At 46.4% G+C, this 23,642-nt stretch overlaps 1 protein-coding gene across 1 annotated transcript in view; it reads right to left on the bottom strand.

Moving 5' to 3' along the window:
* Positions 1–588: 588 nt before the first annotated feature.
* Positions 589–23,642, bottom strand: part of pex1 (peroxisomal biogenesis factor 1) — a 258,210-nt gene continuing 235,156 nt past the window's right edge. Inside the window, exons 18-27 of the mRNA XM_083787208.1 lie at positions 20,078–20,212; positions 19,390–19,454; positions 15,371–15,513; positions 14,116–14,219; positions 6,874–7,065; positions 6,015–6,269; positions 3,817–4,011; positions 3,407–3,430; positions 2,976–3,091; positions 589–870 (exon numbers count right to left, since the gene is read on the bottom strand). Of these exons, the coding sequence (XP_083643334.1) occupies positions 786–870; positions 2,976–3,091; positions 3,407–3,430; positions 3,817–4,011; positions 6,015–6,269; positions 6,874–7,065; positions 14,116–14,219; positions 15,371–15,513; positions 19,390–19,454; positions 20,078–20,212 (1,314 nt within the window). The 3' untranslated portion in view covers positions 589–785. The remainder of the gene's footprint in view (positions 871–2,975; positions 3,092–3,406; positions 3,431–3,816; positions 4,012–6,014; positions 6,270–6,873; positions 7,066–14,115; positions 14,220–15,370; positions 15,514–19,389; positions 19,455–20,077; positions 20,213–23,642) is intronic.

The following is a 23,642-nucleotide window of genomic DNA, read 5'->3' as shown; positions in this document are numbered from 1 at the left end:
TAAACTGTGTCCCTCCTAAACATGTAGAGTAGGCTACAGCATGACACAGAGGTGTTTAGCCATTTCCACAACAAATTCATCATTAAAGAGGAATACCACTCATTTTCAACATTTTACTATGACATTAATAATACATTAGAGCTGTGATCTTGATCAAGATGTGATTCACCATGCATGTTAATGGGTTTTTTCAGAGGGTGAATTAAACTGTAGCTGGTGAACATTAATTAAATGACTCCATAGCGTGTACGCATACTTACTGTAATTTACAATAGGCCCACAATGGAGCTACGCTCTCTGGCTTTGTATGTTACGTGTGTACAGTGTAATTGTCTTTGATTGATTGATTGAAATATTTATTAACAATTTGTAGAATTTACAGTACATTTTAAGCACAAACTCAATACAAAGACTGTCAACTGTGAGTGGACGACCCAATTAATCATTACACTTGTTTACAACAGGGTCCACATTGTTCAATTCATCAATCAATCATTCAGCTCCCAATTTCAATATACAGTAATACATTCAAGTCCATATTGGTAGTTGCATTATAAAGAGAACAAATGATAACACTGTTGATGAATCTTCACCAAAAAGTAAATTAGATTTTATTTTACATAATATGTACATTTTATTACAAGATACATTCAAGTGAATTCTATTCATAATCATTAAAAAAAACAATAGGAAACATTAAATTAAATGTTAAGCTGTTTGATTTACATTGTTAAGTTGTAATCCAACAAAGCTAACGTGACAGACAGGCTAGCGCGTCTGTGTCATTAGGCTAGCGTGACGCGCTGTCCAGGTTGAAAGGCGGCTGAGGTCTGCACATTGGTTCCTCCTGTACCACCGAATGCTTCGTACCTAGAGAAAGTTAAAACATAAATAAACGTAAACATGTTGGTTTCTACTGTACCACCGAATGCTTCGTACCTAGAGAAAGTTAAAAAATAAATAAACGTAAACATGTTGGTTCCTCCTGTACCACCGAATGCTTCGTACCTAGCAAGCTCGTACCTATACAAGCTCGTACCTACAAGCTCGTAGCGCGCCACTCGGTGGGGAGAGCTTGTCGGTCTGCCATTTTTGAAAAATCATGAAAATGTGGCAACAAATCTTTGAACATATATTCTTTCAGAATACTTTTTTTTTTTTTTTTTCGACGTCAGGCCTAAAATGGGTTAACACACAGAAACAAAACTAAACTAAATACATGCATAAACACATGAAAGACGAGAGTCCAGACTATATATAAATCATAAATAATATAAGCCTCAAAGTCGACTGACTTCAGTCTAACCTTATAGCTAAGTTTGTGTGTTTTGGCGTGGTGTTGGGTATGGCATAATATGGGTATAAGGTTTTCAAAACCCTAGTGGTCTGTTTGCACAGACTCAAATATTAGATACTGTAGGTATTAGATAGGTATGGTACTTGAAAACCAAAATAATAATGACAATTATGCCTTTTCCTACTGTATGTCATAGCTGTTGTTGTTGATGAGGACAGTAGAGAAAGTGACCATTTTGGAAGTGGCATGTATATTTTGACCATAGTCTGGAAGAGCCATTGCTTACCAAGCCAATGTCTTAAGTATGCTATTATATAGCTTGGTTACAAAATGTAAACTGCTCATATTCCCAGTGATGTAAATAGGTTTTCAATTTAATGAGTCCCGGGATGGTCTTTTAGACGAGTCCCAGGGACATTTTATGAGTCCCACTTCAACGACGTTAGGAGTCATATTTTTCCATTTTTACAAATTGCAGCATTTAACTCCCTCCTAAAGCTAGCAAAAATAAACTAGAATAAAAAACAGTACAGTAGTACAGTAGTGCATCACGTGGATGCAGAGGCCGTGGTTTTGTTGCGTCCCTTAACTATAAACTGCGTTTTGGGAAGCCTCTGTAATGTCCATAAGTCAGTTGTGAGAGGCCTGCAGATTGCAGGAATGCCCAATAAGCCAAGAGCTAAGGCATTGGCAAAAGTCTGCTCAGTGCCTGTGATAATTTGCAATCGCCACATATGGATTTATTTAAAATGTTCATGTAAACACTGTATGTGTTACTATTGGTCATTGTTGTCTCCGTTAAATGCAGAGTGTTTTAGCTGAGAACTACCAGTAGATCTTGTCCGTTTTAAATGTCAATGATCAGTTTTTATTGTATACATTTTTGTGTGGACCCCAGGAAGATATAGTGACCACTTTGTGGTCGATTAAAGAATTAAGAAAGGATAAAGGCGGAATGGCGATGCTTCCTGACTTTTTGAGATTACTGAAATCTCAAAAAATCTCATAATAAACTTCGGCTTAAGCCCTTTCCTTTTCGGTCAATTGTATCATGTTGTCAACACCTTTTCTTTGCATGTAATAATGTTGGATAAACCATGACGAGACAAATAAACTGTCTGTCTGTCTGTCTGTCTGTCTGTCTGTCTGTCTGTCTGTCTGTCTGTCTGTCTGTCTGTCTGTCTGTCTGTCTGTCTATCTATCTATCTATCTATCCATCTATCCATCTATCTATCTGTGATCTGTATCCTGAAACACTTGTCAGTGTGTGTCTACTACTCATTGTGTTCAAGAACGTCTTCTTAAATGTGAACACAAATAAAGATGTTAACCCATTTTGGGGCGGGAACCCCTTTTGGTGTTTAGCATTACGTTATGCTTTAACTATTGAAAAATAGCAGATCTACAAGCTCGTAGCGCGCCACTCCACCGAGTGGCGAGCTACGAGCTTGTAGGTCTGCTATTTTTGAAAAATCGAACAACCACCGACATAGAAACATAGCTTTTTCAGAAAACTGTCAGGATGTAGAAGAATTTTTTTTAGAATCTGATCTCAGGTCAGAATGGGTTAAGTGTGTGCGTGTCCCGTTTATATACACACGTGTTATTGTACGCAATAACTGTGCACATTCTCAGAGTTATGGAAGTCCTTGAAATACATGTTATTTGTTGTACTCACAGGTTCCTGTAGGAGGCCCAGTCAGCCTTGCTGAGCGAGGGTCTGGTGGTCAGCAGGGCAGAGGTCAGATGAGACTGACTGAGCAGCAGGCCTGATCCACTGGACACTGGAGTCACCTGATCTGAGGTCAGATGAGACTGACTGAGCAGCAGGCCTGATCCACTGGACACTGGAGTCACCTGATCTGAGGTCAGATGAGACTGACTGAGCAGCAGGCCTGATCCACTGGACACTGGAGTCACCTGATCTGAGGTCAGATGAGACTGACTGAGCAGCAGGCCTGATCCACTGGACACTGGAGTCACCTGATCTGAGGTCAGATGAGACTGACTGAGCAGCAGGCCTGATCCACTGGACACTGGAGTCACCTGATCTGAGGTCAGATGAGACTGACTGAGCAGCAGGCCTGATCCACTGGACACTGGAGTCACCTGATGACCACTGCCCTGGAGACCCTGCAACGCACGCGCACACGCACACGCACACACACACACACACAGTCACACACACACACACACACACACACACACACACGCACACACACACACACGCACACGCACACGCACACGCACACGCACACACGCACACACACATGGAAATTAAAAAAGAAAAGTCTTCAGAAAGAATATATATTCAAAGATTTGTGCCGCATTTTCACGATTTTTCAAAAATAGCAAACCTACACACAAAATAGCAGATCTACAGAGTGCTGCGAGGCTATGACCTTGTAGATCTGCTATTTTTCAACAGCTAAAGTATAACATGATGCTTTTGAAAACACCAAAAAGGGGTTCCCGAACCCCAAAATGGGTGAATTAAATTATTAAAGAGTCAAACTCACGCGGTGTCTCCTGTGGCTGCTCTTGATGGTTCTGATCTCCCGCTGCAGTCTCTCCGTCTGCTCCGGGCTGAGCTCCTGGAAGCCCGTCTGGACCGAGGGCATGTAGGCCGGGAGGGGGAGTCGCACCGGCAACCACCCCCCCGCTGCTGCTGCTGCTGTGAGCTCCTGTCTCTCAGAGACAACGCACTGAGAGTTCTGTTTTTTCAAAAGGAAAAGATGTCTCACAACCGCCATCTAGTGGCTGTCCTGTATATGTGTGTGGTGCCTCTAGTAATCATGTATTTATTTTTGTTTTTATTTCAGTTTAGGCAACTTCACAGAATTACAAGTATAGTTTTTCTTACAACTGATTTGTTTTTTGTTTTTTTCACAACCTCAGCTGTTTCATACTTTCACAGGATATAGTAATCATGTATTTTAAGTACCCATTTAAGTCCTGACGTCGAAATAAAAAAAAACGATCGCTCTGAAAGAATACATATATTCAAAGATCTGTGCCGCATTTTCACGATTTTTCAAAAATAGCAGACCTACAAACTCGTAGCGCGCCACTCGGTGGCGCGCTATGGGCTTGTAGATCTGCTATTTTTCAATAGCTAAAGTATAACACAATGCTTAGTTAAAACACCAAAGGGGTTTTCCCGTCCAGAATGGGTTAAAAGGAAAAGACATGATCAGTAATACTTAATAGTGGTGGAAGAAATACTGCTTTTAATGTAAGTAAAAGTGTCAGTGCTACAATATACTACTGTGGAAAGCAACATGCCTGTATTCAAACTCTCACTTGAGTAAAAGGATAAAGGCATGGTGTACTAAATGCCTAAATTGTGGGTATTGGTATCAAAATATGCTTAGTCTTATTAGAGATTCTGAACATACTACAGCTAATTATTTTTAATCTTACAGTCTTCGTTATTAGCAGATTTCTTTAAACAAGATTAACAAAAGAAGAAGCTTGGATTCCCCATCGATGCGTTTCTGAACTGCCCACAGCCCTCCCATGAGACACCGACTGAGTAGAAAACAATTGTGCCATTTTATCATGAACTTTAACCCATTTTGGGCGGGAACCCCTTTTGGTGTTTTAACTATTGAAAAATAGCAGATCTACAAGCTTGTAGGTCTGCTATTTCTGAACATTTGTGAAAATGTGCCTCAAATCTTTGAATATAATATTATTACAGACTTACAGAGTGAACATTTTAACTCATATCTTTGCTTCTGGGGGAGGGGGTCCCTGGAAGAACATATTTTCAGATGGGGGGAGGCATATTACATATAATTCTTGGGGTTCTTGACATGAAATATTGAGCACCACTGATACAGAAACATGAGGTTTTTCAGAAAACGGTCAGGATTTAGAAGATTTTTTTTTTAATTTAGACGTCAGGCCTACAGTAAATGAATAGGTTAATGAGGACCAATAAAGGGTATGTATAAAGTGAATGAGAAATCGAGTGGCAAAGTGAGTTTAATGTCGTTTAACGTTGTTTAAAGGGATAGTTTTAACTTAAGTTGTATGAAATACCTGCCATTAATATAGTGGTTGCAACTGTATTAATTGATTGCCAGAGTCCCGTGGTGGGAGTTCTGCTCTGGTTTTGGTGAAATATCAAGTAGTTCCGGTCATTTTGTGGGGGGGCACTGGGGGCCGGGGCCACGCAGTAAAGTTAAATTAATCCACAAAACTAACGTTATTTGTATTGTTGACCTATTTCTAAAATATTAGTGCAACTTTCGTTATTCTTTTTACCCCTCTATCACACAGAACTATGTTTTTTGTGTCCATATCACTACGCCCAAAAAATAGTTCCATGTGATGGAGGGGTCAAAGTTGAACGAAAGTCTGTATATGGGGCTGTCAAGGCCAGAAAATACGTTTTTTTGCCACTCAGTAGGCATTCCTGCATAACCTCCAGGTAATAATAATAATAATAATAATGAATTGCATTTTTATAGAGCTTTTCTATGCACTACGTGCCATCTCAAACCCATTCTGACCTGAGATCAGATTCTAAAAAATGTCTTCTACATCCTGACAGTTTTCTGAAATAGCTATGTTTCTATGTCAGTCGTTCTTCGATAAAAAAAATAATAGCAGACCTATACAAGCTCGTAGCGCGCCACCGGGAGCTTGTAGATCTGCTATTTTTCAATAGCTAAAGCATAACATGATGCTAACACCAAAAGGGTCTCACCCGTCCTGACGGCGAGGAGGAGGCGGCGGCGTTGTTGTCGTTGTTGTTGTTGTTCCCCGGCTCCGACTCGTAGGAGCTTCCGAAGTAGAGCCTCCACAGGTCGCTGCGCTGGAGGAGCTCCGCCTCCGGATGGAGCTCCGCCCCTGGCCCCGCCCCCGACTCCGCCTCCCCGGCAGAGTCGTCCGATCCGCTGCTGTGGTTGAGGAACACCACGGAGGAGCCCAGGCTCATGTCGCTGTCTGACCCCGACGGCAGCTCCTATGGACCATCCCAAAACAAAGAGAACAAAAAGATGACGTGTTGGTGGGTCCCTTGGGGCGTCGGTACCCCAGGCTTTCACTTTCGTTCACAACAAAGTCCATAGCGGTAGTTTATCGTGGATTAAAGGGTCAAATAAATAAACTTACTTGTAAATGTTTATGGTCAAGACCAAAATGAGTGATTTGTGAAAGTGCGAAAGAACGCCAGAGCGCACAACCAAACATAAAATGCTCTCTTCTCCACAGACTCCACTAGTTCCTCTCTTTTTATTTATTTATTGGGGCTAGTGTGTGATAAGAAATGTCAGCTGTAATCATATTCCATCATATTCACATGATTTTGGAGAGAAATGAGACAGTAGAGGCCTGGAGAGGGGAGCTGTATATGTGTCTGTGACTGTGCCCAGGTGATGGTCGTTATTGATGCTCATTAATACATCAAGGAAGGCAATTATCTTTGCAATGTAGTTAAATAAAAATTGTGAAAAATCATCTGGAAAATCATTGTGTTGAAAATATCGTGTAAAATCGTACGGTGAACCTCATATGGTGATACGTATCGTATCGTGAGTTGAGTGTATCGTTACATGCCTACTGACCTGTGTGGCCGTGCTGCCCGGTGCTGCCAGGCTGCAGTGTGCCGCCTCCAGCTGTGCGTTGTACAGCAGCGCTCTCAGGTCGGCGCCCGTGAACAGCTCCGTGGCGCCCGCCAGCCGCCCCAGGTCCACGTCAGGGGCCAGGGGAAGCCCCGCCCCCGAGCTCAGAGCCCTGAGGATCTCCTCGCGGTCCTCCTGGACACGCCCCCCAACCCGCCGCCGCCCCGCCCAGAGGGGAGAGAGAGAGAGAGAGAGAGAGTACACCCAGAGAGAGAGACTGTTAGATCCACACCAAGATAGTTAATTCATTTTAACCCATTCTGACCTGAGATCAGATTAACACAAAAAATGCTGGAAACGTATCCATACGCTTTATTAATATCGAACGCCGTACGCGCGAAGCGTATGTATACGTTTTATACGTTTTTTTATTGCTTACTGTACATCAACGTCCTATGCTCCAGGACACCGAAGAAAATAACAGCTTTCGTCTCCAGGAAGCTCCAATATGTGATCCGGGAGTAAAAAGCCCCTCCCTCCTGAAAAGAGGTCTGTCTGTGGCGAAGACGCTCCCTCCTCCAATGCCTCCATTACACGTATGGGTCTGCACGGCAACGGCATAGACCAACGCAGATGTCAGGGCATCTAAAATGGAGTTACCCATACTCTAGTGTCTGTGAATACACTCGATTCCCCCTCCCCTCCTGTTTCTACATGGTTTCTCCCGAGGAAGCTTTGTGGGGGGAGTCTCTTGATCGCTTTGGCAGTTTGAGTTCCCCCCCCCAGGCCCCACTGCGCCTTGCGATCGCCTTGCACCGCTCACTCATTCTCGGAAAAAGATATAACGCAGTCGTGTCGATTTGCCCTCTGCCAGTATATAAACCAAGAATAATCTTCAACAATCGCCATTTCATAACGTTTTCAACACGCACACGGCACACGCCATGATCAACTAACTGCCTGGCTACGTCTTCAGTCTTCACCAGCCATCGCTATCCGTTGTGTGTATCGCCATCGCGTCTTCACTTTGTTTGTTTGGGCAAGAAGCACGATCAGCGATGGAAAAGAGCTTTATATCCACGGCAGATAAGTAATGACGTATTATCGAAGGACCGCCATGATCAACTTACTGCCTACGTCTTCGTCAGCCAATGCAGCCATCATCGCTATCCGTTGTGTGATTGTGGATGTAGGGTGTAGGCTATATCCACGGTATCGAGAGAGACGCCCGGCTGTGATATAGGTCTTATCACTGCAATTATAATGAATAAAAAGGCTACAATCACACAACGGATAGCGATGGCTGCATTGGCTGGTGACAACGTAGCCTCGGTCCCAGGCAGTTAGTTGATCATGGCGGTCCCTCGATAATACGTCATTACTTATCTGCCGTGGATAAAACTCTTTTCCATCGCTGATCTCTGCTTCTTTGCCCAAACAAAGTGAAGATAGCGTTGTCCAACAAAGCAGCCAGTTATTTGATCATCTCTCTCTCCTGTGCTTCTTTCCTCAAACATGTCCAGACATGTCAACCTCAACCACTAAACTCACCGATCCAGTAACGCATCTCACCGTTATACTATCGTTCTGAAGGCAGATATAAAAATAAACATAAATAAATTATTGTCATATACATACTACACACTGAATGAAAGCCCTAATTGTCTACTTTTAGGAGGAAAACAAATACATAATATTGATCCCATGTACAGTTTGTCAGGCTATTGAATGCAGTTGTTCAGGTCCAACTATTATTCACAAAATAAGGCCTATAGCGACATGTACATATTATATACCGTATGAAACAGAAGACCCTCTGCTTTCATAAGAAAAAAACTAATACTGTAATAATAATAAAAATCACACCCCTGTGAAGTGAGCATTTCCTCATGAAGTTATCATAGCGAGTTATAAAGGTTTAAAGTCACAGAGATTGACAGGCAGATATAAACATAAATAAATTATTATCATATACATACTACACACTGAATGAAAGCCCTGAATGTCTACTTTTAGGAGGAAAACAAATATACAAATATATACAAATATAGTTTGTCAGTAATTGGCTATTGAATGCAGCTTGCGCCCACCAGAGAGGATTTCAGAAAATGCATGGACCAGAAGAACTATTATTCACAAAATAAGGCCTATAGCGAAATGTACATACTATATACCGTATGAAACAGAAGACTCTCTGCTTTCATAAGAAAAATACTTCTACTGTAATAATAATGAAAATCACACCCCTGTGAAGTGAGCAGTGCAATGTTGCGCAACATTGCACTGCTCACTTCACAGGGGTGTCTCTGGTGGGCGCAAGCTGCATTCAATAGCCAATTACTGACAAACTATACATGGGACCATGTGTATTTGTTTTCCTCCTAAAAGTAGACATTCAGGGCTTTCATTCAGTGTGTAGTATGTATATGATATTATTTGTGTTCATTTTTATATCTGTCTGTCAATGTCTGTCAACTTCAACCTTCCATATCTCTGCTGTTTTTTCAAGCGAGCAGCGTGCCTTCAAAAGCAGGTTTTAGAAAAAGGTCAATATCTCCAGAATGGAAGATGGTAGAATCATAATTTTTTTTTTAAATTGAAGTGGACATGTTTGGCCTACTTTTTATTTATGCGATGTGATTCTAGCTATAAGAGGCCCCTCGCTGTGGGCCCCTAAAAAGTTCAAAAGTCCAATGTTAATCGCTTAGCACCAGCAAGCCTGAGCAAATAGAAAACTCTAGCATACAATGTGTTAAAAGAAAAAGTTTTCTATACATCCTGACAGTTTTCTGAAAAAGCTAAAAAATAGCAGACCTACAAGCTCGTAGCGCGCCACTCGGTGGCGCGCTATGAGCTTGTAGATCTGCTATTTTTCAATAGCTATAAAGCATAACATAATGCTAACACCAAAAGGGGTTCCCGCCCCAAAATGGGTTAATTAATTAAACGCCAACTTGAACCCTAGCTATAGCGTCCTTTTTTTGGAGGGGGGGGGGGACATTTGCCGAAACTAAGCCGATCTAAAAGCTCACAACGCGTCGCGAACGTTGGGAGCTTATAGATCAAGATTAGGGGCCCTATCTTGGCACCTTGGGTGCCGCGGGTTCGACTCCCAATCCCGACGGCCTTTACTGCATGTCACCCCCCCCCCCCCCCGGTGTCATTTCTCACTTCACTTGCCGTTGTTCTGTCCCCCGTAGCCTGAAAACCCACCTTTTTAGACTCCATCATGGCCCGTAGCACTTACCCTAACCCCTTAGATAGCATTTCTGTTGGCTTAGATAGCATTTGACACAGACTTATAGCATGTTATGTAGACAGCACTATAATTGTATTGTATATAGTCATAGCACGCCATAGTACATATGTATAGCATAGTAGTGAATATGTATAGTTTATTATGTATAGTGTATGTATAGTTTCATCATATAGATATTCCACTGTTACCTTCTTAGCTTACGCATGTCTCATGATAAATGCTTTTATGTGATGTATTCCCATGCTTTTGTTCTTGCTTAAATGTAAGTCGCTCTGGATTAAGAGCGTCTGCTAAATGCCTAAATTGTAAATTGTAAATTGTACCATGTTGATCTGTTCCTGTATTGTACTGTATTGTATTGTGTTTTTGTATGGACGTAGTGATGGGTACGTGCTTGCACATAATGCACACATGGCATCAACGCATGGTGTTGTGTGCAGGCACACTACACGTTGTCTTTCTTTTATCTGTATTGTATTGTGTTTTTATATGGACGTAGTGTTGGGTGCCTGCACATATGCACACATGGCATCAACGCATGGTGTTGTGTTCAGGCACACTAGACTTTGTCTTTCTTTTATCATTCATTTTTTAAGAGCCTGCCCAGGGACTACAGATGAAATTTAGCTTTCGGCTAACTCTGGCCCATTTACATTGATGTGAAAACTGTTGATTAATGAGCTTTGTCCCTGTCAAATAAATAAATAAAAATCTCTCTCCCCATGTCCTGTCAGCCTACCGTCTGTCCCTCCATAAAATATATAAAATAAAGGCGAAAAGAAAAAACATAAAAAAGGGGGCCCTGTCTTGAGCGCCACCTTACCCCTTATATGCCTTAACTTCTTTGTCATATTGTACCGTTTTGAAAATCCTTTTTAAATAGTTCAAATAATAAGCCAATCTACCACCTCACAGTGTGTTGATGTATGCAGCTCGACTAGTTGAACTATTTGCAAATGTATTTAAATGTTTAAATGTATTTAACCCATTCTGACCGGGCACCCATTTTGGTGTCAGCATCATGTTATGCTTTATCTATTGAAAAATAGCAGATCTACAAGCTCATATCGCGCCACCGAGTGGCGCGATACGAGCTTGTAGGTCTGCTATTTTTGAAAAATCGAAGAGCGACTGACATTTCTAGAATCTGATCTCAGGTCAGAATGGGTTAATCAGACCAGTGTGTGTCCAGCGGAAACCTCGTATGAATCTGATCTCAGGTCAGAATGGGTTAAAAATAGTAACATATGGCTAATATGTTTAGGGATAAGGGGCAAATAGGGCCCACGGTGTACAGGGGACGTCCTAGGGGACACAACTACTAGAAATGAGTTTATTAGTTAGTTTATTATGTTTTAAGTTGGCCTACTTTGTGTTTTACTGTACCACCTTTTTGTCTTTGTAAATCACTGCGTAGACCTAAATAGTTTCTGTTTTTTTCTAATACAATACAATATTATGCGATACCATACTATGTTATTATATGTTCTGTCAGGTGGAAACCTCATATGTCTGTTACTTTTCGGCGTTCAAAAGTAGCAGATCTACGGCAGATCTGCTCCTTTTGATGCTTTTGTGTGACGCTGTAATATGATCAAGTACGCCAGTAGGGTGTTCATTTACAAAAAAAAAAAGAAAAGAAAAACACACAAAGATTGTTAAAATATGAAGATAAGAGGTTCCTGCCTGACAACAACGATATATTGTAAATATTTGAAATGGTTGAAATATAGCGTGCGTTCGGATATGTGCACCGGGAATGTGCTCAGTGTGCTGGGCAGTCACGTCAGTGTGGCTTATTTACCAACGACTAGTTAAACCATGGACCAGTTAAACCATGGACAAGTTAAACCATGGACAAGTTAAACCATGGACAAGTTAAACCATGGACCAGTTAAACCATGGACCAGTTAAACCATGGGCCAGTTAAACCATGGACCAGTTAAACCATGGACCAGTTAAACCATGGACAAGTTAAACCATGGACCAGTTAAACCATGGACAAGTTAAACCATGGACAAGTTAAACCATGGACAAGTTAAACCATGGACCAGTTAAACCATGGACCAGTTAAACCATGGACCAGTTAAACCATGGACAAGTTAAACCATGGACCAGTTAAACCATGGACAAGTTAAACCATGGACCAGTTAAACCATGGACCAGTTCAACCATGGACAAGTTAAACCATGGACAAGTTAAACCATGGACCAGTTAAACCATGGACCAGTTAAACCATGGACCAGTTAAACCATGGGCCAGTTAAACCATGGACCAGTTAAACCATGGACCAGTTAAACCATGGACAAGTTAAACCATGGACCAGTTAAACCATGGACAAGTTAAACCATGGACCAGTTAAACCATGGACAAGTTAAACCATGGACAAGTTAAACCATGGACCAGTTAAACCATGGACCAGTTAAACCATGGACCAGTTAAACCATGGACCAGTTAAACCATGGACAAGTTAAACCATGGACAAATTAAACCATGGACAAGTTAAACCATGGACCAGTTAAACCATGGACCAGTTAAACCATGGACCAGTTAAACCATGGACAAGTTAAACCATGGACCAGTTAAACCATGGACCAGTTAAACCATGGACAAGTTAAACCATGGACCAGTTAAACCATGGACAAGTTAAACCATGGACCAGTTAAACCATGGACCAGTTAAACGATGGACAAGTTAAACCATGGACCAGTTAAACCATGGACCAGTTAAACCATGGACCAGTTAAACCATGGACCAAGGTAAATGGTGAAACACTTGACCGGTACTAAATGCTTGCCTTGCTAGCTTAGCTTTCGCCCCCCGGGGAGCGCTCAAGACACCGCAGTGACCCACTCACATCAGGACAACCCCAGCCTCTGAGTGGGGTCGCTCAGTGAATCACTGACATCAGGACAACCCCAGCCTCTGAGTGGGGTCGCTCAGTGACTCACTCACATCAGGACAACCCCAGCCTCTGAGTGGGGTCGCTCAGTGACTCACTGACATCAGGACAACCCCAGCCTCTGAGTGGGGTCGCTCAGTGACTCACTGACATCAGGACAACCCCAGCCTCTGAGTGGGGTCGCTCAGTGACTCACTCACATCAGGACAACCCCAGCCTCTGAGTGGGGTCGCTCAGTGACTCACTCACATCAGGACAACCCCAGCCTCTGAGTGGGGTCGCTCAGTGACTCACTGACATCAGGACAACCCCAGCCTCTGAGTGGGGTCGCTCAGTGACTCACTGACATCAGGACAACCCCAGCCTCTGAGTGGGGTCGCTCAGTGACTCACTGACATCAGGACAACCCCAGCCTCTGAGTGGGGTCGCTCAGTGACTCACTGACATCAGGACAACCCCAGCCTCTGAGTGGGGTCGCTCAGTGACTCACTGACATCAGGACAACCCCAGCCTCTGAGTGGGGTCGCTCAGTGACTCACTGACATCAGGACAACCCCAGCCTCTGAGTGGGGTCGCTCAGTGACTCACTGACATCAGGACAACCCCAGCCTCTGAGTGGGGTCGCTCAGTGACTCACTGACATCAGGACAACCCCAGCCTCTGAGTGGGGTCGCTCAGTGACTCACTGACATCAGGACAACCCCAGCCTCTGAGTGGGGTCGCTCAGTGACTCACTCACATCAGGACAACCCCAGCCTCTGAGTGGGGTCGCTCAGTGACTCACTCACATCAGGACAACCCCAGCCTCTGAGTGGGGTCGCTCAGTGCGAGCAATCGTCAGCACACCCGGGACGCAGCGCATCAGATTTCCCGAACGACAACGCACACAGAGTGCACTGAATTAATGAATGAGAAGAGGGCACACCGGTGCGCTCTGTGCGAATCTCCGAACGCACCCATCGTGTAGCCAAAACAGTGATCATTCTGAGCGAGTGTATGATGTTAGACGGAGCAGGTCAGGGGGAGGGCAGTAGAATACAGTGAATGTACAGTATGATGTTATACAGTACAGTACGGTACAGACCAGGTCAGGGGGAGGGCAGTACAGGGACTTGTCCAGTCTGCCGGGTCTCAGCAGAGCCGGGTCTATGAGGTCTGGTCGACTGCTGGCCGCCAGCACATACACACCTGGTAGCAAACACACACACACACACACACACACACACACACACACACACACACACACACACACACACACACACACACACACACACACACACACACACACACACACACACACACACACACACACACACAAAACAATATGTTCACTCTTAATGATATGTATTACTGGGGTCGCCTGGTGGCTCAGCCACTTACAGTACAGCGAGTCGGGACCCATTATTGGGTCATGGACCCACTTCTATCGGTCGCAGGTACGGTTCTGAAGCGGCAGAATAGTGGTAAGTGGTAAATGGTGCATTTATATAGCGCCTTTATCCAAGGAGCTTTACATAGACTGTGCATTACATTCACAATTTACAATTTAGGCATTTAGCAGACGCTCTTAATCCAGAGCGACTTACATTTAAGCAAGAACAAAAGCATGGGAATACATCACATAAAAGCATTTATCATGAAACATGCGTAAGCTAAGAAGGTAACAGTGGAATATCTATATGATGAAACTATACATACACTATACATAATAAACTATACATATTCACTACTATGCTATACATATGTACTATGGCGCGCTATGACTATATAGCCTACAATACAATTATAGTGCTGTCTACATAACATGCTATAAGTCCGTGTCAAATGCTATCTAAGCTAACAGAAATGCTATCTAAGGGGTTAACCCCACACATTCACACCGATGGCGGCGGAAACCATGCAAGGCACCAACCTGCACATCAGGAGCAATTAGGGGTTCAGTGTCTTGCTCAAGGACACTTCGACAGTAACTCTGGGGGAGCCCACAGGGATCGAACTGGCAACCTTACGGTTACCATCCAGGCACTCTACCCCTGAGCCACCGGCGCCCCCTAGTGGTCACTCTACCCCTGAGCCACCGCCGCCATAGTGGTAGAATTACTCTGATTTTCCTCCTCCTTATCGCTCTATTGCTTTATAAATTAAGAGTGAAATAAATACTCAGTATGTGTAGTGTGTACAGTACGTTGCAGTGTGACGTTACAGTACCATGCAGGCTGTGGTAGACAGTACAGTGTGAAGTGTACAGTTACAGTATACCGTGCAGGCTGTGGTTAAACAGTATCTATCTATCTATCTATCTATCTAACAGTGTGAAGTGTACAGTATGTACAGTATACCTTGCAGGCCCTCCACGCCGTCCAGCTGTGTGAGCAGCTGGTTGACCACGCGGTCCGTCACCCCCGTGCTGTCGTGACCCCTCCGCGGGGCCAGGGAGTCAAACTCGTCAAAGAACAGGATGCAGGGCCTGGCCGCCTGGGCCCTGGGGGAAGAGATATGAAGGAGCACACAGGGTGAACAGAGAACAGGATGCAGGGCCCTGGGGGAAGAGATATGAAGGAGCACACAGGGTGAACAGAGAACAGGATGCAGGGCCCTGGGGGAAGAGATATGAAGGAGCACACAGGGTGAACAGAGAACAGGATGCAGGGCCTGGCCGCCTGGGCCCTGGGGGAAGAGATATGAAGGAGCACACAGGGTGAACAGAGAACATGATGCAGGGCCTGGCCGCCTGGGCCCTGGGGGAAGAGATATGAAGGAGCACACAGGGTGAACAGAGAACAGGATGCAGGGCCCTGGGGGAAGAGATATGAAGGAGCACAGGGTGAACAGAGAACAGGATGCAGGGCCCTGGGGGAAGAGATATGAAGGAGCACAGGGTGAACAGAGAACAGGATGCAGGGCCTGGCCGCCTGGGCCCTGGGGGAAGAGATATGAAGGAGCACACAGGGTGAACAGAGAACAGGATGCAGGGCCCTGGGGGAAGAGATATGAAGGAGCACACAGGGTGAACAGAGAACAGGATGCAGGGCCCTGGGGGAAGAGATATGAAGGAGCACACAGGGTGAACAGAGAACAGGATGCAGGGCCCTGGGGGAAGAGATATGAAGGAGCACACAGGGTGAACAGAGAACAGGATGCAGGGCCCTGGGGGAAGAGATATGAAGGAGCACACAGGGTGAACAGAGCACAGGATGCAGGGCCCTGGGGGAAGAGATATGAAGGAGCACACAGGGTGAACAGAGAACAGGATGCAGGGCCCTGGGGGAAGAGATATGAAGGAGCACACAGGGTGAACAGAGAACAGGATGCAGGGCCCTGGGGGAAGAGATATGAAGGAGCACACAGGGTGAACAGAGAACAGGATGCAGGGCCCTGGGGGAAGAGATATGACGGAGCGCACAGGGTGAACAGAGAACAGGATGCAGGGCCCTGGGGGAAGAGATATGAAGGAGCACACAGGGTGAACAGAGAGCAGGATGCAGGGCCCTGGGGGAAGAGAGATGAAGGAGCACACAGGGTGAACAGAGAACAGGATGCAGGGCCCTGGGGGAAGAGATATGAAGGAGCACAGGGTGAACAGAGAATAGGATGCAGGGCCCTGGGGGAAGAGATATGAAGAAGCACACAGGGTGAACAGAGAACAGGATGCAGGGCCCTGGGGGAAGAGATATGAAGGAGCACACAGGGTGAACAGAGAACAGGATGCAGGGCCCTGGGGGAAGAGATATGAAGGAGCACACAGGGTGAACAGAGAGCAGGATGCAGGGCCCTGGGGGACGAGATATGAAGGAACACACAGGGTGAACAGAGAACAGGATGCAGGGCCCTGGGGGAAGAGATATGAAGGAGCACAGGGTGAACAGAGAACAGGATGCAGGGCCCTGGGGGAAGAGATATGAAGGAGCACACAGGGTGAACAGAGAACAGGATGCAGGGCCCTGGGGGAAGAGATATGAAGGAGCACAGGGTGAACAGAGAACAGGATGCAGGGCCCTGGGGGAAGAGATATGAAGGAGCACAGGGTGAACAGAGAATAGGATGCAGGGCCCTGGGGGACCAGACCTTAGAGTATATATATTTATAGAGAAGGCACCCAGAGGAAATCTTGAGGCGAAATGGACATAGTGGCCGAAAGAAGGTATTGCAGCCTGGCCCCAAACACATGAACGCGCTGTCCGTTGACTATCATTGTACACGTTCACGACGGACGACGCTCGTGCGCGTTCAACGGCAGTGCGTTCATGTGTTTGGGGCCACTCACCATTGCAATCCGTCCCAGAATGCACTCTGTTCCTACCAGGAAGGAGCAGTGAATCCGCCTCATGCGCTTTTGAGCAACTCAATGCAAGTGGATGGGAGGAGAACTCGGGTGTCTTCTCTATAGATATATATACTCTATGGACCAGACATGAATGACCACAAGGGGCCAGCTAGGCACTCCAACGTTGAAGCGCTGGGCCCTAGTGGTAAGAGGAAGGACTGCAGGGCCCTAGTGGTAAGAGGAAGGACTGCAGGGCCCTAGTGGTAAGAGGAAGGACTGCAGGGCCCTAGTGGTAAGAGGAAGGACTGCAGGGCCCTAGTGGTAAGAGGAAGGACTGCAGGGCCCTAGTGGTAAGAGGAAGGACTGCAGGGCCCTAGTGGTAAGAGGAAGGACTGCAGGGCCCTAGTGGTAAGAGGAAGGACTGCAGGGCCCTAGTGGTAAGAGGAAGGACTGCAGGCGGACCCGTGGATTCATGACGAGGAAACCCCCCCCGTGCAGCATCTGGGCTTTAACATTGAGCGCTCGGTTGCACTTTACGCATTTGACCTCCAAATTTTGGAGGTCAAATGCGGAAGTGCGCCCAAAAAGGCGGAAGTAGAGGGTCCTTCCGGGTGCTTCAAAACGCCACTGAGCAACTTCCACTGACATGAATAGCGGAGGGGGCGGAGCTTCGCACCAGATCAGTCTCCATCCTTAACCCATTTTGGGAGGGAACCCCTTTTGGTGTTAGCATTACGTTATGCTTTAGCTATTGAAAAATAGCAGATCTACAAGCTCATATCCCGCCACAGAGTGGCGTGCTACGAGCTTGTAGGTCTGCTATTTTTTGAAAAATCGAAGAACGACTGACATTTTTAGAATTTGATCTCAGGTCAGAATGGGTTAATCAGACCAGTGTGTGTCCAGTGGAAACCTCGTATGAATCTGATCTCAGGTCAGAATAGGTTAATACTCTATGGGCAGCATCGTCACTGAGGCCTCCAACAATAAAAGTACCACAGACGAAAAACAGTCCAAATTTCATTCTGACCCCTACCACGAAAAGGCCTCGTTGTCCTGACCCCTTATCTGTTTTTCCACTGTGGCATTCAATTATTACATGATGATAATTGCAATTATTTGAGATAATCACAATTATACGTGCAGAATGGTCATAATCGTTTCCATGTTGGAAGATGTTTCGCACACAATTTAACACATTTTCCAAAGACATCAGAAATTGCAGATCTATAAGCTTACACCATGTCACTTTGTGACAAGTTGTAAGCCTGTAGATCAGCTACTTCCGCTATTTTCTTTTAAAACAGTTTCCGTGCTTTGAATGGATTACTCCAGGTTATTGTCGCTGCCATATCGGACATACGCGCCTTTTGTTTTATGTGTTTAATCCGCCGTAATGTAAACAAAAAAAAGAAAATCCGTCATCGCCGCGGAGAAAGAGAGAAGATGCATCTGTTTTGAGATGAAACCGGAAATCGTCACATGCTGTGGGCTGCTAGGGCTTCTGGGAAATTGAGGCCAATGTAAACGAATGGGGTTCAACGCCTCATGGAGGAGGGTCCTGTGCTGCGTCTTCCGGGTGTACCAAGATGGCGGGTGGTGCGATCGCTCATAACAAAAGGAGGAAGCTTTTTTCGCTCGATTTTCGCGGATTAAAAGCCCAAATAATTCAGCGTATGCTCTAAAGGTAATACAACAATCTCGGCAGTGAAGGGGGGTTGATTAAAAGTCTGATAAATCGTTTTCCGCAGTCAAACTGTTAACCTTTTATTATTATTTTATTAAATGTCTCAGTAATTTGTTCCAATGGTCAATGCCAGTGTACAGTTACAGGCACTACAATAAAGCCCTGTTGTAGATATCAAAATTCAAAAGCCACTTATTGTCCTTATGGTTCATTGTTCTTGCCATGTCTTTGTATATTCAATCTTTGTATTTATAATAGTGTTGTGCCTGAGCTGTTTTTTTCTTTTCTTTTGTTGTTTGTATTATGTTCATGTTGTGTAATGTCTGTGTTTGTTAAAACCAATAAATATACTTTATTAAAAAAAAAAGAATATCATAATTCTGAGCGGAGCGGAGCAGAGAACTGACCTCTGAAAGACATCCCGGACTGCCTGTTCACTGGCTCCAATGTACTTACTGAGAAGCTCCGGTCCCTGGAGAGGAGGAGAGGAGAGGAGGGGAGGGGAGGGGAGGGGAGGGGAGGGGAGGGGAGAGGAGAGGAGAGGAGAGGAGAGGAGAGGAGAGGAGAGGAGAGGAGAGGAGAGGAGAGGAGAGGAGAGGAGAGGAGAGGAGAGGAGAGGAGAACATCTTATCAAACAAAACATTGAGGCTAAACATGTCATCAAATGGTGGTCCGCGTGGCTCAAATGCAGAATAAACGATGGGCCTTGACATGAAAAGGGTTGAAAACCACTGCTGTGTATCATAATATACCTTGATAGAGATAACAGTTCAGGCCACTGTCCTTGGGTTTGAAGTATTCAAATATAACCCATTTTGGGGCGGGAACCCCTTTTGGTGTTAGCATTATGCTATGCTTTAGCTATTGAAAAATAGCAGATCTACAAGCTCATAGCGCGCCACCGAGTGGCGCGCCATGAGCTTGTAGGTCTGCTATTTTAGAAAAATCGAAGAACGACTGACATAGAAACATAGCTTTTTCAGAAAACTTTTTAGAATCTGATCTCAGGTCAGAATGGGATAAATATACCTTGATAGAGATAACAGTTCAGGCCACTGTCCTTGGGTTTGAAGTATTATTATAATATAAATATACCTTGATAGAGATGAAGTTCATGCCACTGTCCTTGGCCACGGCCCCTGCCAGCATGGTCTTGCCCGTGCCCGGCGCTCCGTACAGCAGCAGTCCGGAGCAGTGACGGATGGGCAGCTTGGAGAACAGAACCGGGTACTGCAACGTACGGGAGACACGTTTCCATATTTTAGCCTCGTCTGGTGTTACTGTACATTGTACAGTAGATCAGTGGTTCACAAACAAACAAGACCCCAAAAAAAAGAGACATTTCTACCCCAGTAACCAAACTTCTGATCTGACATTTTCATTACCTCTAAAAAAGTTATTTTCTGGAAATACCTTTGAGAAGACATTACAACATTGTTTTGGAGGAAATGAAGCAAGAAAAATTACTCGCGACCCATAGAAATCGGTGCACGATCCACAAATGGGTTAACTTGACGCTGCCAGATCCAAGAAGCTTGCTACACAAATTTGTTTCACAGCTTATTGGGATCTGGGATCTCGGAAGCAAATTCGATGACGGGGCTGTTCTTTTTTTTCAAGATACTTGTTAGATGATTGGATGGGACCGTCTGTCTATCACCGTGTGGGCGTGCAAACACAACCAATCATATTGACGTGTCTATATAGCTTCACATCCGGTTTCGCACATATCCCGCCCTTAGCTCACGCTGATTGGTTCGGTACGGAACGGATTTGTGTCAGCTCAACTCCCTGAGAGATCCCAGATGAGTGCTGTGTTGGGAAACATGGTTACCCAATACTGCCCCCATCTGGCAGCGTCAGGTTACAAATGGGTCCCTCTCGACCCAGTGTTTTGGAAACAGTGATATAGATAGAACAGACAGACAGACAGACAGACAGACAGACAGACAGACAGACAGACAGACAGACACTTTTCATTGTTACAAGATCATAATAGAACAGGAGAAATTGTCCAACTAATCCACGTATTGTGTAACTCACAGGAAGCAGAGACATTGGCCGGGGGGAGCAAGATGGCGTCCATTAACTGACCTTGGCCGGGGGGAGCAAGATGGCGTCCATTAACTGACCTTGGCCAGGGGGAGCAAGATGGCGTCCATTAACTGACCTTGGCCGGGGGGAGCAAGATGGCGTCCATTAACTGACCTTGGCCGGGAGCAAGATGGCGTCCATTAACTGACCTTGGCCGGGGGGAGCAAGATGGCGTCCATTAACTGACCTTGGCCGGGGGGAGCAAGATGGCGTCCATTAACTGACCTTGGCCGGGGGGAGCAAGATGGCGTCCATTAACTGACCTTGGCCGGGAGCAAGATGGCGTCCATTAACTGACCTTGGCCGGGGGGAGCAAGATGGCGTCCATTAACTGACCTTGGCCGGGGGGAGCAAGATGGCGTCCATTAACTGACCTTGGCCGGGGGGAGCAAGATGGCGTCCATTAACTGACCTTGGCCGGGGGGAGCAAGATGGCGTCCATTAACTGACCTTGGCCGGGGGGAGCAAGATGGCGTCCATTAACTGACCTTGGCCGGGGGGAGCAAGATGGCGTCCATTAACTGACCTTGGCCGGGAGCAAGATGGCGTCCATTAACTGACCTTGGCCGGGGGGAGCAAGATGGCGTCCATTAACTGACCTTGGCCGGGAGCAAGATGGCGTCCATTAACTGACCTTGGCCGGGGGGAGCAAGATGGCGTCCATTAACTGACCTTGGCCGGGAGCAAGATGGCGTCCATTAACTGACCTTGGCCGGGGGGAGCAAGATGGCGTCCATTAACTGACCTTGGCCGGGAGCAAGATGGCGTCCATTAACTGACCTTGGCCGGGGGGAGCAAGATGGCGTCCATTAACTGACCTTGGCCGGGGGGAGCAAGATGGCGTCCATTAACTGACCTTGGCCGGGGGGAGCAAGATGGCGTCCATTAACTGACCTTGGCCGGGGGGAGCAAGATGGCGTCCATTAACTGACCTTGGCCAGGGGGAGCAAGATGGCGTCCATTAACTGACCTTGGCCGGGAGGAGCAAGATGGCGTCCATTAACTGACCTTGGCCGGGAGCAAGATGGCGTCCATTAACTGACCTTGGCCGGGGGGAGCAAGATGGCGTCCATTAACTGACCTTGGCCGGGAGCAAGATGGCGTCCATTAACTGACCTTGGCCGGGGGGAGCAAGATGGCGTCCATTAACTGACCTTGGCCGGGGGGAGCAAGATGGCGTCCATTAACTGACCTTGGCCGGGGGGAGCAAGATGGCGTCCATTAACTGACCTTGGCCAGGGGGAGCAAGATGGCGTCCATTAACTGACCTTGGCCGGGAGGAGCAAGATGGCGTCCATTAACTGACCTTGGCCGGGGGGAGCAAGATGGCGTCCATTAACTGACCTTGGCCGAGGGGAGCAAGATGGCGTCTATTAACTGACCTTGGCCCGGGAGCAAGATGGCGTCTATTAACTGACCTTGGCCGGGGGGAGCAAGATGGCGTGCATTAACTGACCTTGGCCGGGGGGAGCAAGATGGCGTCTATTAACTGACCTTGGCCGCGGGGAGCAAGCAAGATGGCGTCCATTAACTGACCTTGGCCGCGGGGAGCAAGCAAGATGGCGTCCATTAACTGACCTTGGCCGGGGGGAGCAAGATGGCGTCCATTAACTGACCTTGGCCGGGAGCAAGATGGCGTCCATTAACTGACCTTGGCCGGGAGCAAGATGGCGTCCATTAACTGACCTTGGCCGGGGAGCAAGATGGCGTCCATTAACTGACCTTGGCCGGGGGGAGCAAGATGGCGTCCATTAACTGACCTTGGCCGGGGGGAGCAAGATGGCGTCTATTAACTGACCTTGGCCGGGGGGAGCAAGATGGCGTCCATTAACTGACCTTGGCCGGGGGGAGCAAGATGGCGTCCATTAACTGACCTTGGCCGGGGAGCAAGATGGCGTCCATTAACTGACCTTGGCCGGGGGGAGCAAGATGGCGTCCATTAACTGACCTTGGCCAGGGGGAGCAAGATGGCGTCCATTAACTGACCTTGGCCGGGGAGCAAGATGGCGTCCATTAACTGACCTTGGCCGGGGAGCAAGATGGCGTCCATTAACTGACCTTGGCCGGGAGCAAGATGGCGTCTATTAACTGACCTTGGCCGAGGGGAGCAAGATGGCGTCTATTAACTGACCTTGGCCGGGGGGAGCAAGATGGCGTCCATTAACTGACCTTGGCCGGGGGGAGCAAGATGGCGTCCATTAACTGACCTTGGCCGGGGGGAGCAAGATGGCGTCCATTAACTGACCTTGGCCGGGGGGAGCAAGATGGCGTCCATTAACTGACCTTGGCCGGGGGGAGCAAGATGGCGTCCGTTAACTGACCTTGGCCAGGGGGAGCAAGATGGAGTCCATTAACTGACCTTGGCCGGGGGGAGCAAGATGGCGTCTATTAACTGACCTTGGCCGGGAGCAAGATGGCGTCTATTAACTGACCTTGGCCGGGGGGAGCAAGCAGGATGGCGTCTATTAACCCAAATAACAGACCTACAAGCTCGTATCGCGCCACCGCGTGGCGCGATACGAGCTTGTAGGTCTGCTATTTTTTGAAAAATCAAAGAACTACTGAC

The sequence above is a fragment of the Protomyctophum parallelum genome (genome assembly GCF_964188405.1).
Source record: "Protomyctophum parallelum genome assembly, chromosome: 1".
In the NCBI taxonomy this organism is placed as follows: Eukaryota; Metazoa; Chordata; class Actinopteri; order Myctophiformes; family Myctophidae; genus Protomyctophum; species Protomyctophum parallelum.
The sequence above is the reverse complement of the archived record's forward strand: the minus strand, read 5'-3'. Positions and strand labels throughout refer to the sequence as shown.